General features: G+C 43.4%; 2 protein-coding genes across 3 annotated transcripts; one reads left to right on the top strand and one right to left on the bottom strand.

The window, feature by feature from the left end:
* Positions 1-1,603: 1,603 nt before the first annotated feature.
* On the top strand, positions 1,604-3,176 carry crhb (corticotropin releasing hormone b). Its single transcript, XM_041861304.2, has 2 exons — positions 1,604-1,725; positions 2,230-3,176. The coding sequence occupies exon 2, from the start codon at positions 2,250-2,252 to the stop codon at positions 2,721-2,723; it is 474 nt and encodes a 157-aa protein (XP_041717238.1). The 5' UTR covers positions 1,604-1,725; positions 2,230-2,249; the 3' UTR covers positions 2,724-3,176.
* Positions 3,177-7,078: 3,902 nt separating this feature from the next.
* On the bottom strand, positions 7,079-14,661 carry LOC121549511 (tripartite motif-containing protein 55). 2 transcript variants are annotated; one of them, XM_041861302.1, is made up of 8 exons: positions 14,379-14,661; positions 13,546-13,715; positions 9,859-10,042; positions 9,532-9,627; positions 8,686-8,919; positions 8,552-8,574; positions 8,267-8,391; positions 7,079-7,683 (listed from the first exon to the last, which is right to left on the bottom strand). In XM_041861302.1, the coding sequence occupies exons 1-8, from the start codon at positions 14,496-14,498 to the stop codon at positions 7,514-7,516; spliced, it is 1,122 nt and encodes a 373-aa protein (XP_041717236.1). In that variant the 5' UTR covers positions 14,499-14,661; the 3' UTR covers positions 7,079-7,513. The 2 variants fall into 2 exon arrangements, with proteins under 2 accessions (XP_041717236.1, XP_041717237.1); XM_041861303.1 differs by having other exon boundaries at positions 9,859-10,039.
* Positions 14,662-16,683: the final 2,022 nt, after the last annotated feature.

Raw genomic sequence — 16,683 nt, 5'->3', positions numbered from 1 at the left:
GTCTAAATTTTAAGGACAATTACACACTAACAGCAAGATGGATTTTCTGGTTTCTATAGGAAATAATCTAAGTGTGTGTGGAAGGAGAATGGCAGAGAGAGAGAGAGAGAGAGAGAGATGAAAACAGCAGAGTTTGACTCTGTGATCTCTATGGAGCTGATTGGGATTCTAATGGCGGTCAGTGTGAAACTTGGATCAAACACTCCATCTTGAGAGCGTCACTTGAGGCCGGGCACTTGTCTGGGTGAGTTGGAGGCCTGGGAGGGGGGGGAGAAGACAGGAGTGACAGAGCTAGTGACGTACATGTGTGCAGCAGTAATGAATCATTGAGAAACGCTGCTGCTGCTAGTGGTGGTGGTGGTGGTGGTGGTGGTGAACGCCCCTCTCTCTGTGACACACTGAGATGTTTGCAGGTTCACCTCCAGAATACAACGCAGGTCATCTGGAGACGTTAGGAGAATGTTAACAAACAGTAATGCCATAGCTTAGTTGAGATTGATGAGTGTTGCTCTGCAGTGCAGTATGTATGTATGCTATCTCTGCCCACGGTAAAGTATGGAGGAGATCTTGAGAGGAACCAGGTCATAGGGGGAGAAAGGGTCCCTTGTTTACATTTGCAGTGCACATCTATGTTGGTGTGTAATCATGTTTAAGAACAGTTGAGAAGCTGTAATCCACAGACTGTGCTTCAAATGGCCATATACATTCTTCAAGTTGAGCTCTAGTAAGCTCCTATAGCATTCTGAACATTACCATATTGGCATGAAATATTGGGCAGGTGCATTTCGGACCCATCTGTGCTTCTTGAAGTTGATTAGTACAATTATGTTAATTTAGAATGTACTCTGACGTTATCTGTTATAAATATTAATCAAGATTCAGCACTATTTTATTTCCAATTTATAATTCAGGGCACAAAGTCTGGCATTTGATTGTCTGACTGAGATTCATTATGAGAAGTGCCCAACCAAAATTACAATTCTGTCCATTTTCTGAACACCACTTGTGCATAACATTATTATACAGGCCTCTTTGCTGTAGAACAGATCAGCCACTGAGATAAAGATCAACTACCCACTGGGCAAAAACAGGTTGAAACAACGTTGTTTCCACATCATTTCAACCAAAAGAAAAATCGATTATGACGTTGAATCAACGTGGAAAACTAATTGGATTTGCAAAAAGTCATCAACATAAGGGCATTCCGTCTTTTTTTCACCCAACTTTTAACCTAAATCCAATGACATTGTGAAATGTTTTGTTGATTTCACGTTTGACAACTCAACCAAATGTAAATCAAAACTAGATGTTGAACTGACGTGTGTGCCTAGTGGGTATGGACAAACAATTATGTCCACATCCATGTCTGTGTGTTGGAAAATATAAGTTGTATTCTGAGCGCGCGCGCACACACAGACACAGACACAGACAACACACACACACACACACACACACACACACACACACAACCATTATGACTCATCTCATTCAAACTACCCCAGACTTTCACAGATGCATTCATTCAAGTTACACCCATGCGCAGACGCAATCTCTGAGCTCAGAGCGTGACACTTGTCGCGGGTCTTGGCTATATAAATCCAAACTGCCGTCCTTTCTTTGAAGAACACCTTATACCAATTTCTTGATACAACACTTCTGGAAGAGGAAGGCAGCTCTCGACAAATACCTAAAATCTTCCAGGGACACACAACGGCTCAACTCAAGGTATGAGACCATTTCTGCTGGCAACAAGTCCATTCATAGATCATACTTCATTTTAAACTTTTATTTACATTTGTCTGTCAGCAGGTGACATTACATGTTATTTTTTCTTCAACATGAAGAGCTGTTCATAGTTTTTCATATTAACTTGATGGATACTGAAAGATGCACGCATAACTCATATAGTCTCTCTCTGCTAGCTCTCCTTGTGATTTTGTGGACATTTCATCAACCACTGGATTTATGGACACTAACTTGATTACTTTGCATTTACATATATATTTAATTTTTTTTCTAGCTGTAAATTCCTAGTCCGATAATGCTAGATGACCGGAGTTAAAAATTCTAGACAGTGTATTCTCATTCTCATACACATTTATTTTATATTATCCTGCAACTTCATCGCATGCCTCTCCATTTTACGCACAAATTACGCATCAAGGTATTGTGCAGAAATGATCATCATTGAGAGGAAACTTGAAGTTAATTGGCTCCTTCCTTCCTCAGATTCCCGTTGATCCCCTGACATGAAGCTCAATTTACTTGTCACCACCGTGGTTCTGCTCGTTGCTTTCTTACCGCGCTATGAATGTAGGGCTGTCGAGAGCCCTGGCGATGTCGAACGCGCCACCGCGCCACAGCCCGACGCGCAGCAACAGTTTCTTCCCCTCCTGACGCGGCTCGGAGAGGAGTACTACATCCGACTGGGCAACGGGAACCGCAACCCCGAGGGCTCCCCAGCGGTCTACAACAGAGCCTTGCAGCTCCAGCTGACGCAGCGCCTTCTACAAGGCAAAGTTGGGGACATCAGTAGGTTCATCAGCGGCTTTGCGAACCAGCTCGACGACTCGATGGAGAGGGGGAGGAGGTCCGACGACCCGCCGATATCTCTAGATCTCACGTTCCACATGCTCCGACAGATGATGGAGATGTCCAGAGCTGAACAGTTACAGCAACAAGCCCATAGCAACAGAAAAATGATGGAGATCTTCGGGAAATGAAAACTACATCCATCCGTCCGCCAAATATTTGTTTTTACGTTTAGCACAAAACACACAATATTCTATACCATAGTGCTGCTTTTCCATCTTTGTTTATAATGATTTATTTTATAGCTTTAACTTCCAACGATGTAGACTAAATGGGCTTGTACATGACTTGTGTAATTATCAGATTGTAGCCTATATCATGCAAGATAAACTATGTCCTATTAATTTATATTAGGCTACTGTTGTTAAAGTGCTCAATCAAAACTGTAGCATATACACGATTCAGTCACTCTTTCTTTAAGATATGAAAATATTTTTGGGGTAGACCTTATAGGCTTAGGAAATTAAGTTTTATTGTATGTTATGTTATTTAAGTTTGTTAATAAACTTATGAGCAACCAGTCAATTTTTGTTGTGCAAGAGAATGTCTTATATTTATATTTTTCAATAAAATCTGAAAAGTTATGTTTGCACTTTTCTGTGGATATTTTTACATTCGACAGTTTATTGCCCATAATAGTTATAGCCTTGAAAACATTTGAATCTAAATTTGGTTTTGTTTAAATACTGCACACAAACCTTTCACTGATCTGAAGTGTCCGGCAAAAAAACCTAAACAGGATTTTCTGTATAATTTACAGTAGTCAGTACAACAGAAGAAAGTGTGAGGACAGAGCAAGAGCGTTTCTTAGATTCCTGCATATGTCTAATTGCATGAGCATCGAACAGCAGCACCTGTCCTTTTCAAACCAAGGGCAATAGTTGATATACCATTTGCAATGCAGTGAGAAATAAGTCCAAAAAGAAAGATTAAAAAAGTAAGATTACTCTAAATCACACAGATTTAACTAAATGTTTTAACAGTTTTTCCTGTCCTTTGAACTGATTTAGTATCAGCTCTCTGCCTCAAATCTGAAACAGGCGCACAAAAGATGGAAACATAATAAAAATAAAAAATAAACTTTCTAGTAAAATGACTTATTGTTATTGCATTCATATTAGCCTACTCATGATTGGTGTACCAAAATTGATCAAGACAAGGTTAATTATTTTTTAATCTACCTTGCTACTTCAAAGCACTCTACTATGAAGTAGCTGCTCACATTACACAGGCCAAGCCACTGCTTCGTTAGTGACAAGACAACAACAACCCAGGAACTTTCTCAATGGCACCAAATGAGCTCTTTCTTCTGTGAGATGAGAGCATTGTGGTATGTGTGCCCTGATCCTTGACCCAGGCCGTGGGGTCAAAATATAACAAGTGATGTGTCTGTGAGTCAAGGTCCATTGTCTGCCCTACATAGTAACAGGGGGCTTATTACAGCACAGAGCCTAAGTTGTAAAGGTTGCACTGAACTATGCCGCAAACGTGATTGGAATGGAGGTATAAATTATGGATCTGGATCTGGTTTCAATAACTGCTGGTTAAATCACTTCCTCAGAGACCAGGGGAGGTCTGGGGGGAGGGGGAGCACTATGACTGGCTAGTAGATGGACAGTTGAAACAGGTTAATAAAACTGAAGAGATGACATGAAATATACAAAAGGAAAAGAGTACATCAGTTGTCTACATGTGCTGTGAAACAATCCTAACACCACTCAAGACATTTGGAGAAACTGAACTGATTTACCAGACTATCCCTCTTTCAGGTCTGATATCTGCATCAGATGTATCTCTACATGGATCAGTGTGTGAGACACGTTAAAGCACCACCTCAAGATCCACCTCACAGATGCACGCATGCATGCACGCACGCACGCACACACACACACACACACACACACGCACGCACGCACGCACGCACGCACGCACCCTCCCTCCACTGGGCTGGAAGGAGGTATATGGATTATGCAACAAGCTCCCTGACATCATTAGTTGAACTAAGGCAGTAAGACTTATGAACTAACGCCTGTTTACTGCTAAGGAGGGGAGGCGTAAGGGAAATATCTCATGGAGAAATGGTGCTGGAGGCCAACGGAAATGACTTTGCCCTACATGCCCATAATGGTCTATATACTCTGCTGGAAGACAAGGTTTCTACAGGGAGGGAGTAGTGGTGCATTCAGATTTTATGCACTAAGGAAGAAGGACACCTGACCAAACAAGTTTTATGCACACACTTTATGCATGCAACGTAATGTACACTGTGACAATATGCAGGCAAAATATCATCTTAAAAACGTTTTTTCTTTTTTAAATGAGAAAAGACTGCTTGCTGTCTCTTACAGTAATTGAAAAACCTAGATATATTATTCTCCCTTGTGAAGTCCTAATGTTACCAAATATCATTTTGTTTTATCTTACCACCCGTGCGTTCCTTCATGGAATACTTTTTCATCAAAAACAAAAAGATAAAAGGCAAAGTCATCTTGTTTGAGATGTTCAGCCTATGATATTCTCTAATGATGTAGTTCAGCTCTGCTGTTTAGGCAAAATGCTGCAATTTCAGTCTGAGGGAACTCTAAAATGAGCCACATCTCATTTTGAAAAAACTAAACACTGGTAGCACATTCTTTTTTTCTGTAAATAGGTAGACTCAGACATCAATTTAATCAGGCAAAAAAGTATTCCCCTAGTGAACTTCCTGACTCCAAGTCCTGAAATGCACTCATGTTGGGCAAAAACATGTCCATATCCAGCTGCATCCAACCACAGACTTGGGAGGAAGTCCCAGGAGAGTTTTGTGCCAGAAGGCTCAGTCTATCACCTGTGCAGGTATGCTCCAGGTAGAAGTTGGCCATAGGCACTGATCACGGATCAGCTTCCCCTCTCCCAATCCTAACCTTAACCATTAGGGCAGAGATCATCAACTACAGTGGGGAAAAAAAGTATTTAGTCAGCCACCAATTGTGCAAGTTCTCCCACTTAAAAAGATGAGAGAGGCCTGTAATTTTCATCATAGGTACACGTCAACTATGACAGACAAATTGAGAAAAAAAAATCCAGAAAATCACATTATAGGATTTTTTATGAATTTATTTGCAAATTATGGTGGAAAATAAGTATTTGGTCACCTACAAACAAGCAAGATTTCTGGCTCTCACAGACCTGTAACTTCTTCTTTAAGAGGCTCCTCTGTCCTCCACTCGTTACCTGTATTAATGGCACCTGTTTGAACTTGTTATCAGTATAAAAGACACCTGTCCACAACCTCAAACAGTCACACTCCAAACTCCACTATGGCCAAGACCAAAGAGCTGTCAAAGGACACCAGAAACAAAATTGTAGACCTGCACCAGGCTGGGAAGACTGAATCTGCAATAGGTAAGCAGCTTGGTTTGAAGAAATCAACTGTGGGAGCAATTATTAGGAAATGGAAGACATACAAGACCACTGATAATCTCCCTCGATCTGGGGCTCCACGCAAGATCTCACCCCGTGGGGTCAAAATGATCACAAGAACGGTGAGCAAAAATCCCAGAACCACACGGGGGGACCTAGTGAATGACCTGCAGAGAGCTGGGACCAAAGTAACAAAGCCTACCATCAGTAACACACTACGCCGCCAGGGACTCAAATCCTGCAGTGCCAGACGTGTCCCCCCTGCTTAAGCCAGTACATGTCCAGGCCCGTCTGAAGTTTGCTAGTGCATTTGGATGATCCAGAAGAGGATTGGGAGAATGTCATATGGTCAGATGAAACCAAAATATAACTTTTTGGTAAAAACTCAACTCGTCGTGTTTGGAGGACAAAGAATGCTGAGTTGCATCCAAAGAACACCATACCTACTGTGAAGCATGGGGGTGGAAACATCATGCTTTGGGGCTGTTTTTCTGCAAAGGGACCAGGACGACTGATCCGTGTAAAGGAAATAATTAATAGGGCCATGTATCGTGAGATTTTGAGTGAAAACCTCCTTCCATCAGCAAGGGCATTGAAGATGAAACGTGGCTGGGTCTTTCAGCATGACAATGATCCCAAACACACCGCCCGGGCAACGAAGGAGTGGCTTCGTAAGAAGCATTTCAAGGTCCTGGAGTGGCCTAGCCAGTCTCCAGATCTCAACCCCATAGAAAATCTTTGGAGGGAGTTGAAAGTCCGTGTTGCCCAGCGACAGCCCCAAAACATCACTGCTCTAGAGGAGATCTGCATGGAGGAATGGGCCAAAATACCAGCAAAAGTGTGTGAAAACCTTGTGAAGACTTACAGAAAACGTTTGACCTGTGTCATTGCCAACAAAGGGTATATAACAAAGTATTGAGAAACTTTTGTTATTGACCAAATACTTATTTTTCACCATAATTTGCAAATAAATTCATAAAAAATCCTACAATGTGATTTTCTGAAAAAAAAATCTCATTTTGTCTGTCATAGTTGACGTGTACCTATGATGAAAATGACAGGCCTCTCTCATCTTTTTAAGTGGGAGAACTTGGACCATTGGTGGCTGACTAAAGACCTTCCCCCTGTAGATGGTCAGGGGGCTGGAACTTCATTACAAATCATTTGTAGACTGCAAATTGACCGCAAGAAGCCCAAACAGACATAATACTTGACTAAAACATTATCATTTCAAGCCTTGCTTACATTTGTATACGATCATATATATATATATATATATATATATATATATATTATGCATGGGAATACTTTGGAACAGATTTCCCAAATTAAAATCACTTGGAGCGGATTTTCTGGTGTTTTTTTACAGTCTTTGTGGCCTGCGGCCTGCCAATTGGGGAGCCCTGCATTAGAGGAAAAACTCAAAATGGACATTAGATCAGCGTGTAGAGACAACGTCATCCTACTCCTGCAGAAAGTATCTGTGGGGCTTAGGTGGGTCTGGGCAAATGGCTGATGGTTAGGTTGAGGCAGCAAGCTTGGCTGCGCTCTGTGGTTGGCTGAGTTGAGGGGGCAGGGATGGAAGCTGGGCAGGTGTTGCGGTTCCTCCTCCTACTCCAGCCTGTGTCTCTACTCCAGCCCCGCCCTCCGCTTCTCCACCATCTACCTCCTCATACTCATCTTCGTCATCTATAGACAGAGGGATAAATGAAGAAGAAAAAAAACAGCGCCCATGGAAAGCTTCATATTGCTTTCACCTAGCCTGTTTTCAGATTAATAAAGACGACAGACAGGAAACAAGGAAAGGAAACCACACAAGACAATTGTGATGCACCCCCCATCCATCTAGGACCTGAGATGTTGACAATGACAGAGCCTCTGTGTGCAGGGGCAGACACAGAGAGACTCAAGAAGACCTAGAGCTGGGATGATAAACCGAAAATTATCCACACCGACCATACAGATCACTTATCCCAGGCATTTTGCTGATATCGTTCATTATGATAAGTAGCCTATACTAGAGAAATGTGAAGTTTGAAATGAAATGTTTGCTAATATGGGTGATTGTTAATGGGACAATTGATGGCTACAACCACTAAACTAGTAGTAGTAGTTTAAAGAATAATAAATCAATAAAACTGTGGCGCACATTAATGTTAGAAACGTATCGGTTCATCGCATTATCACATCAATTCAGGTAATTTATCGCGATATGGATTTTTGTCCGTATCGCCCAGCTCTAATAAGACGCTTCACTGCCAACTCTTCCTACCGGAGATGAAGTCGATGTTACGCAGGGCCCTGCCCTCTCTCGAGAAGTTGATGGTGTAGTGATCCATCGCCTCATATCCACGCTCCACCTTATCCAGGTGAGAAGTGCTCGACGCCTCATCAATCCTGACACACACACACACACATACACACACACACACACACACACACACGGAGAGTCAGGCTTCCCTTATTGCGTGTGGTCTCTATAGATCTGTAAATAATGTGGTACATGAAACACACTTTGTTTGATCAAGAATCAGTGTTAGGCAGCAAATGTACTCACTTTTTCAGTAGGTCTTTTGCAGTCTGTAAGACAAAGAAATGGGAAGGGTTACTATAAATTCCTTATTTACAGTATGTGAAACTTAAATCACGATTCAAGCCTGAATGTTGAGGGAGTGTGTTTGTGTCAGTCACCTGTAAGAAGACGGCCATCTCTGGCTCCTCCATGGTCTGTATGCCTGTCTCTACAGCCTTACTGCTCAGCTCCAGGTGCTCTTTATACTTCTTGGTTAAACCGTGGATGTAGTTCAGCTTCTCTTCCTGCTTGGCCGCCAACTTCGAACTTAAGTCCCTCTTCTTCTCTTCCAATACAGCGTACAGATGGTCAAACTTCTCACACAGCTGGGACTTCTGCCTCCTACAGTTCTCCTGTACACAGGCAACCACACACACACGGACGGACAGATGGACACGTGCACACACAAGCGTTTTCTCCTGTTCCGTGCCTAGTGAACACGACCCAGCTCTGCATGGCAATCCTGGGTAACACCACCAAGGGTGACACAGAGGGGACTGGAGCCGCTCCAGCTTCCTCCCCAGTACAGCTACTAGCTAGCTCATCAACTCCAGTGTGTGTGTGTGAATGTGTGTGTGTTGTGTGTGTGTGTGAATGTGTGTGTGTGTTGTGCGTGTGTGTGTGTGTTGTGCGTGTGCACATCAGGGGTGTCTACTCTCGCCCCATCAATTCCCCTCCTGGTTTCTCAGTGTGAGCGAGTCGGAAGGCAGAATCATTTCTGTGTGTTTCTTGGTATGTGTGAGGGAGGAGAAGGTATCTCTGGAACCTTACTAGTTTATTTGTGTGAGTGACAGAAACAAACAAGCAGTAGAACACCTAGTAATTTTTCTAAGTGTGTGTGTGTATGTGTCTGTGGAGGGTGGGGTGGGAGGGCTGATTACAGTAACATCCTGGTTTCAGTTGGCTGGCTGTGTAAGAGACAGACAGAGACAGCAAGACAGGTGCTGCCACACTGGGCCACTCACCTCTATGGTCCGGCAGGTCTCCTCTAACTGACTGATGATGCCCTGGATCCTGTCATTGTTCCCCACCATCATTGCTATCCCGTCAGTCAACTCTGTCTGTGGCCGCAACAGCACGCACACACACGGGCACGCGCACACACACACACACACACACACACACACACACACACACACACACACACACACACACAACGAGAAGCCAAGACGCATCAGTCACTGAGTGAGTTGCAATACACTGACATATACTCAGGAGGCAACTTTCCCATTTGACCTACTGTACTGTACATCTCTTCAAGAAGATGTTTTCCTACATCAGTCAGTCCTCACCTTCTGTGTCTGGTAGATGCTTTTGAGCGGCGCCACCTCACAGTCCTTGTGGGCTCCAAACACCTTGCACATGGAGCAGGTGGGCACGCTGTGGGTCACACAGTAGATGTTGATCTTCTCATTCTCGTGCTCTTGGCACATGGCCCGCTCCTCCGTCCTCTCTGGGGCCGCTGGCCTAGGGCTGCTGGAGGGGGGAAGGAGACATGCTGAGACTCCCAACACTACGGGTGTGTCTTACTGTAATAGTATAGTGGCTTCCTCTCCTGATCAGTTTGGTTTGATTCAGGCTGCCTGCCCATGATAACTGAACACCCCACCATGCAGTCACAAGGTCATGATAGGTAACATCACATCCTGAGCCATGAGCATCTGTACAGACAGTATCTAAGTGTGGTGTGTGTCATTCAGGCATTAGTCATCCTTCCTCCACACACACACACCACACACACACTACACACACACACACCACACACCACGTCAGTTGGAAGTATATCATTGTGTGAATGTCTTGTACCGGAAACCTCTTGCCAACCGAATCACCCCTCTGACTCACTGTGGGGCTATGGGTTCATATGGGCACCAGCGGCCGAGTGACAGATACACTGCCTCCAACTCCCAACACAACACAAGGAGACACACAACATGACCCTCTTCTACTCCTCACGCTCTCTTTCTCTGTTGTGCTAGAGGTCCCCTACTCCACTATCTATACGCAGGCCCTCTCTTTCAAACTAGCAAGCACTCAAAAATACACAGGAAGCTTTCCTTCTTTCTCTTTCTCTCTGTGAGTGTCCTCAAATACACAGGGCACCCCTCTCCTCCATTCCATCCCTCTCTCTGTGTCAAGCGGAAGAGAGTTGTGTCTCATAAATAAAGTCTGAAGCGTTAAGCGTGATGTCGGATACAGGACAGTAGAGAGCTAGGGGCCTCGGGGCTCCTATTCTTAAAAGCATTTAATCAGTTACATGTAATCTGATTACAAAAAACTGTAACTGTAATCAGTTACGTTACCAGCAAAAATATTGTAATCCGATAACAGATACTTTTGAAAAACTAGATGATTACTTATTGGATTTAAATTCAGAAAGGATGTTTGAGGAAAAAAAGCATTATGACACCATTCGGTTTAAGGCGCAAGTTTAAGTTTGTTCCACCTGAGCGAGTCTGACCACAAGTCAGAGACCAGTATGATGACACCAAATGATGACCACCAATCAGAGACCACTATGATGACACCAAATGATGACCACCAATCAGAGACCAGTATGATGACACCAAATGATGACCACCAATCAGAGACCACTATGATGACACCAAATGATGACCACCAATCAGAGACCACTATGATGACACACCAAATGATGACCACCAATCAGAGACCACTATGATGACTCCAAATGATGACCACCAATCAGAGACCACTCTGATGACACCAAATGATGACCACCAATCAGAGACCACTATGATGACACCAAATGATGACCACCAATCAGAGTCCACTATGATGACACCAAATGATGACCACCAATCAGAGACCACTATGATGACACACCAAATGATGACCACCAATCAGAGACCACTATGATGACACCAAATGATGACCACCAATCAGAGACCACTATGATGACACACCAAATGATGACCACCAATCAGAGACCACTATGATGACACCAAATGATGACCACCAATCAGAGACCACTACGATGACACACCAAATGATGACCACCAATCAGAGACCACTATGATGACACCAAATGATGACCACCAATCAGAGACCACTATGATGACACCAAATGATGACCACCAATCAGAGACCACTATGATGACACCAAATGCGTTTGATGGATCCTTTTTATCTTCTTCTAAGTGAAAGTAATGAGATGACATTACTCAATTTGGGTAATCCAAAAGTTCCGTTACTAATACACATTTTGGACAGGTTAACTAGTAACTAACAGATTACATTTAGAAAGTAACCTACCCAACCCTGCTTAAATGCAACACGTTCATCTCATGCATTCTTATAGCACCAAACACCCACCACAAAGCAGTTCAACCTTCCCAAGTTCTCTCATGTCACCCCGCTCCTCCGCACACTCCACTGGCTTCCAGTTGAGGCTCGCATCTACTACAAGACCATGGTGCTTGCCTATGGAGCTGTGAGGGGAACGGCACCTCCTTACCTTCAGGCTCTGATCAGACCCTACACCCAAACGAGGGCATTGCGTTCATCCACCTCTGGCCTGCTAGCTCCCCTACCTCTACGGAAACACAGTTCCCGCTCAGCCCAGTCAAAGCTATTCGCTGCTCTGGCACCCCAATGGTGGAACAAGCTCCCGCACGACGCCAGGACAGCGGAGTCACTGACCACCTTCCGGAGACACTTGAAACCCCACCTCTTTAAGGAATACATGGAATAGTATAAAGTAATCCTTCTTCCCCCACCCCCATAAAAAAAAAAAAAGTGGTTGTCCCACTGGCTATCATAAGTTGAATGCACCAATTTGTAAGTCGCTCTGGATAAGAGTGTCTGCTAAATGACGTAAATGTAAATGTAATAAAAGATAAGATGACACTCTCACTAGAAAACCCTGACACCTATTTTAACAGGAGTTAAATATAAACAGTAATCCTTCATGTAAATGCAATGTTTGTGACCTACGTACTTCCTTGACTGTATTTAGCTCCAGCTGTTGTCATCGCTGTGGCTCCTGGAGGGAGAACATCTACATTTTAGTAATTTAGTAGACACTCCAGAGCAATTAGGGTGAAGTGCCTTGCTCGAGGGCACATTGGCAGATTTTTCACCTAGTCGGCTCAGGGATTCAAACCCCCGCTCTTAACAGCTAGGCTACCTGCCGCCCGGTTAAAGAACATCATCATTATTTGTTTATCAACTCTAGTTTCGAAACTACTACTAGTCACGTTCACCAGCCACCATGTGTCTTTATAAGGCAGTCTGGAAGTCTAGTACACAAGGTGAAAAAAGTAGTAAGTATTGAAGAAATCATTCAGTATGAGTGGCACCAGGACCTTTTCCTGAGAACATGACATGACTAGTGAAGTTTAAGGCCCAGCTTTGTCGTGGTCAGGTCATGCGGTGAGGACTCAGGAAAAATATCAAATTTCAACAGCAAGGTTTTAACACGTTTTGCATGTAGGTGTATGAGTTTTTTATATATCTATCAGAAGAGAAAATGTCACATTGCTATCATTATGAGTATCTCACTGTTCAATGCCCTAACTGACCTACTTTTAGAATTCACTGTTCCGTCTTCTTGTAAGAAATTCAGTGACATATTGGAAGTAGTTTAAACCCTGGTAATGGAACAGTGAATATGGAAAGCTAAGGAAATTACACATAGAAATGAATTTAGGCCAAAACTCACAAAATGGAGTAACTGGATGTCTGTGCTTTCAGTCTGTGGTATAGTAGGATCCTGCAAATTGGGCCACTTATGGTAGTGATGATGGTGGTGGTGGTGGTTACTTTCTTTAATAATTACTTTTTTTAATGATTACTGTAATAAGAACTGTACTGAACCCTGTAACAAGCTAGCGAGTACATGGAGCACATAGTTTCCCCCCAGTTTGCTCATCTGTTCATGCACCTGGGTTGGAAAGCGAAGTCCATGTACCGGAAGTACTATTTTTCCTTTGGACTCCTATAGTGTACGACTCTCTCACCTGGTGGACTCCTGTTTGAACATGTCAATGATGTTCTCCACCAGCAGGTTCCTCTGGAGCCCATAGACCCCATGGCGGTCCAGGACCACCTCGTGCCTGCAGGACGGGCACCGGAAACGGCCACCAGAGGTCACGGACCCCCCTCTGGTTGGGAGATATGGGTTGGAGGCCTAGACAGGATGGAACATATTAAAATGTAGACCAAATGTAACACCTATTATTGCTTATGCCTACTATTTCATGTGAAAACTGTAGTCACATTTGAGGCTACACAAAATTACATGGATGTACAAAGCTGAGATTGAACACTGCAATGGCTCGTGGCAACAAGATAATACAAAGCATAAAATGAGAACAATACAGAGGATCTGGTGTAGGCTACAGTACATTCAGATGTGGGATCTTAATTTGACCCTGCAGCAACAGGAAATTTGAATTATTGTGTGGATTATAATTATTGGACATTGTTGTAGGGGTTGATACATTTTTGGTAAGGGCAAATCAAGTCTGAAAATGTAAAGTGGAAATTACAATCTTTAAAAGCCTTTTAAACATTGAATACACTACAAGTTTGCATTTCTTGCTGTGCAGGAAATCCCCTGCAACAAAAGGGTGATACAATTAAGATCCTACACCTGTAGCCTGTGCCTAGACAAGAAACAAGCAAAAACAATATCCCCCAATATACAGTCAAACTAGTTGTTATAGATATAGACAAACAGAAATAGTCTATGGATAATAGCGTAGACACAGTTTAATCTATAGGTCTATCACATACTAGTCTGTCCTAAAATACTTTCCAATACTCCAATGTAATTGCAGGCCTACTTTACCTGAAAGATATCATTGGCACACTTTCTACAGAGGTTGTGTTGACACGGTAAGATGACCACTGGTTTGGTAAATGTTTCCAGGCAGATGGGACAAATCAGCTGCTTCTCCAAGTTATCCATGACATTTCTCTTCTGATACACCCACTCCGTTAAGACGTTAAAATTGTATCAACAGTGTCAAATGAACAATAGGCAACGGTTAATTCGGCATTCTAACATCCCAAGCCGCTTATTTCGGAGTGAGGTTGAAAAGAAGGACCACTGGTTCAAGCTGTTTCTCATACAGAGTATCACGTGGCCCCCAATCTGGCAGCTCGAGCGGGTGTCAGGGCTGTTTTTAGAAAGTGTCACGTCAAAGGTTGCCATGTTTACTTGCCCATATATGAAACTGATACCAGTTAGGGCTTGAGCAGCTGATGATTCCTCGCAGTAGGCCTATAGTCTACAAGCTGACCCTATTTAATGTAAAGCTGTACACGTGTGTCATCAAACTGTTAGCCTATATGCAAATATCAATGTATAACAAAAGTGTTTGGGGTACGCAACATAGTAAACGTAAATCCGGGACAATCCAATTAGTATATGTTACGTTTCGTATGGTATGTATTAATTTGTGGATGTCCATCATCCATTTCATATGATATGTTACGAATTACAATTCATATGATACAGTATGTTACGAATTGCAATACGTACAATATGTTACAAATTCCAATTTGTTGTTGCTAACGTTAGCTAGGTGGCTAGGTGGCTAACACTAACATTAGCTAAGTGGCTAACGTTAGCTAGGCTAAAGGTTAAGGTTAGGGGTTAAGGTTAGGGTCAGTGCTTAAGTTGTAAATCGGGAGGTGCCGAAACAATTTTTATTTTTATTTTTTTTATTTCACCTTTATTTAACCAGGTAAGCCAGTTGAGAACAGGTTCTCATTTACAACTGCGACAAAAAGTGTGCACGAGAGGGGGCTGACCTGGGAGGCTCTGAGGTACCGGAATAAAAAAAAAAAAAAAGCTTTATAATAAAGCATTGCATGCATATCATCGCATTTGCGTAGTGGCATAGAGCAGTAGAGTAGAGGCGCTTACAGAAGTTGCACACATGGGGGGCTTTTCTAAACAGAGTTCATGCAATTCTTTGTTCATTTTATATGACTGTAGACTTTAGCAGAATCTTTTTTAATACCGCACAAATGATCGAAACGACAAACTGACAAACTGAGAATCTGAGCTCATTAAAAACAACCTCGTCGGACGTAGTCAATATAACTATTTGTTTAGCACTTTTGAAATGTACAGCAACAGAATTCAGAACATGGGCCGTTCTTACAGTGTTCTCCCTGTACACTGTTATGTATGGTACGACGTGCTGTACGTCGTACTGTACGTTGTTATGGTTTACGACAGTGTGCTGCGTTACGGATGAATGGGTTGTCAGAATGCGTGGCACATGTCATTAAACGACAGAGTGATGTTCAATGTGAAACTGTGCAGATGTCCGTTCTTTTACAACTAGGCTAGATATAACATTGGCGACGAAGATGGCTGAATTCAGTTTACCACCGCCAGCACCATTCCTCGCCGTGCCTGGCGAACCTCCAGTCCCGTGGAATAACTGGCTTGATAGTTTTAACACTTATTTAGAAGCTATGGACTTTTCTACAATCTCCGACAAGCGGAGGACAGCACTGCTCCGTCACTGCCTTGGTACAGAGGGACAGAGGATTTTCAGAGCGCTTGGATCGGCTCCTACATTCACTGCTGCAGTCAGCCTCTTACGGAACCACTTCGCCGGGAAAGAGCGAGTGCTCCTCCGACGCTACCGGCTACGGAAGAGACACCAACGGCCGGGTGAGTCCATTCAAAGCTACGTGGCTAATCTGAGGGATTTGGCTAGCTCTTGTAACTCACGGGACACTTCAGGGACGAGATCATCAGGGATCAGTTGATAGAGGGCGTTATGTGAAAAGACAAGGGAGAAACTGCTTTTGGAATCGGATAATTTACAACTAGATGGAGCTATTAAAATAGCACTCCAGGTTGAAGCGGCGTTGGAATGCTCTTCTATGCTAACAGACAGCTCTGCAGCATACACTCGGCCCCCAGCCATTCTCACACAGCAGCTTCAGCCCGAGCAGGCGCACTACAACGATCACGCGCTGCGCACGCCTTCCGCGTCGATAGCTGCATGGACACAGACACCGACATGCCCGTGCAGCAGGCACACAGAACAAACAAACAGAACTAGCTGTGGCAACTGTGGGGCTAGCTCTCACAATTCAAGGGCTTCAAACTGCCCAGCCCGTGGGAA

This window comes from Coregonus clupeaformis, chromosome 34, assembly GCF_020615455.1.
Source record: "Coregonus clupeaformis isolate EN_2021a chromosome 34, ASM2061545v1, whole genome shotgun sequence".
Classification (NCBI taxonomy): Eukaryota; Metazoa; Chordata; class Actinopteri; order Salmoniformes; family Salmonidae; genus Coregonus; species Coregonus clupeaformis.
Note: the sequence above shows the minus strand (reverse complement) of the source record. Positions and strands in the feature narration are given on the sequence as shown.

Coding starts and splice junctions, on each gene's coding strand:
- LOC121549511 (XM_041861302.1), bottom strand. CDS start 14,498: ATGGATAACTTGGAGAAGCAGCTGATTTGTCCCATCTGCCTGGAAACA. Junction 13,716..14,378: donor GTGCCAATGATATCTTTCAG/GTAAAGTAGGCC, acceptor CATCCTGTCTAG/GCCTCCAACCCATATCTCCC. Junction 7,684..8,266: donor TAACATCGACTTCATCTCCG/GTAGGAAGAGTT, acceptor CTCTGTCTATAG/ATGACGAAGATGAGTATGAG.
- crhb (XM_041861304.2), top strand. CDS start 2,250: ATGAAGCTCAATTTACTTGTCACCACCGTGGTTCTGCTCGTTGCTTTC.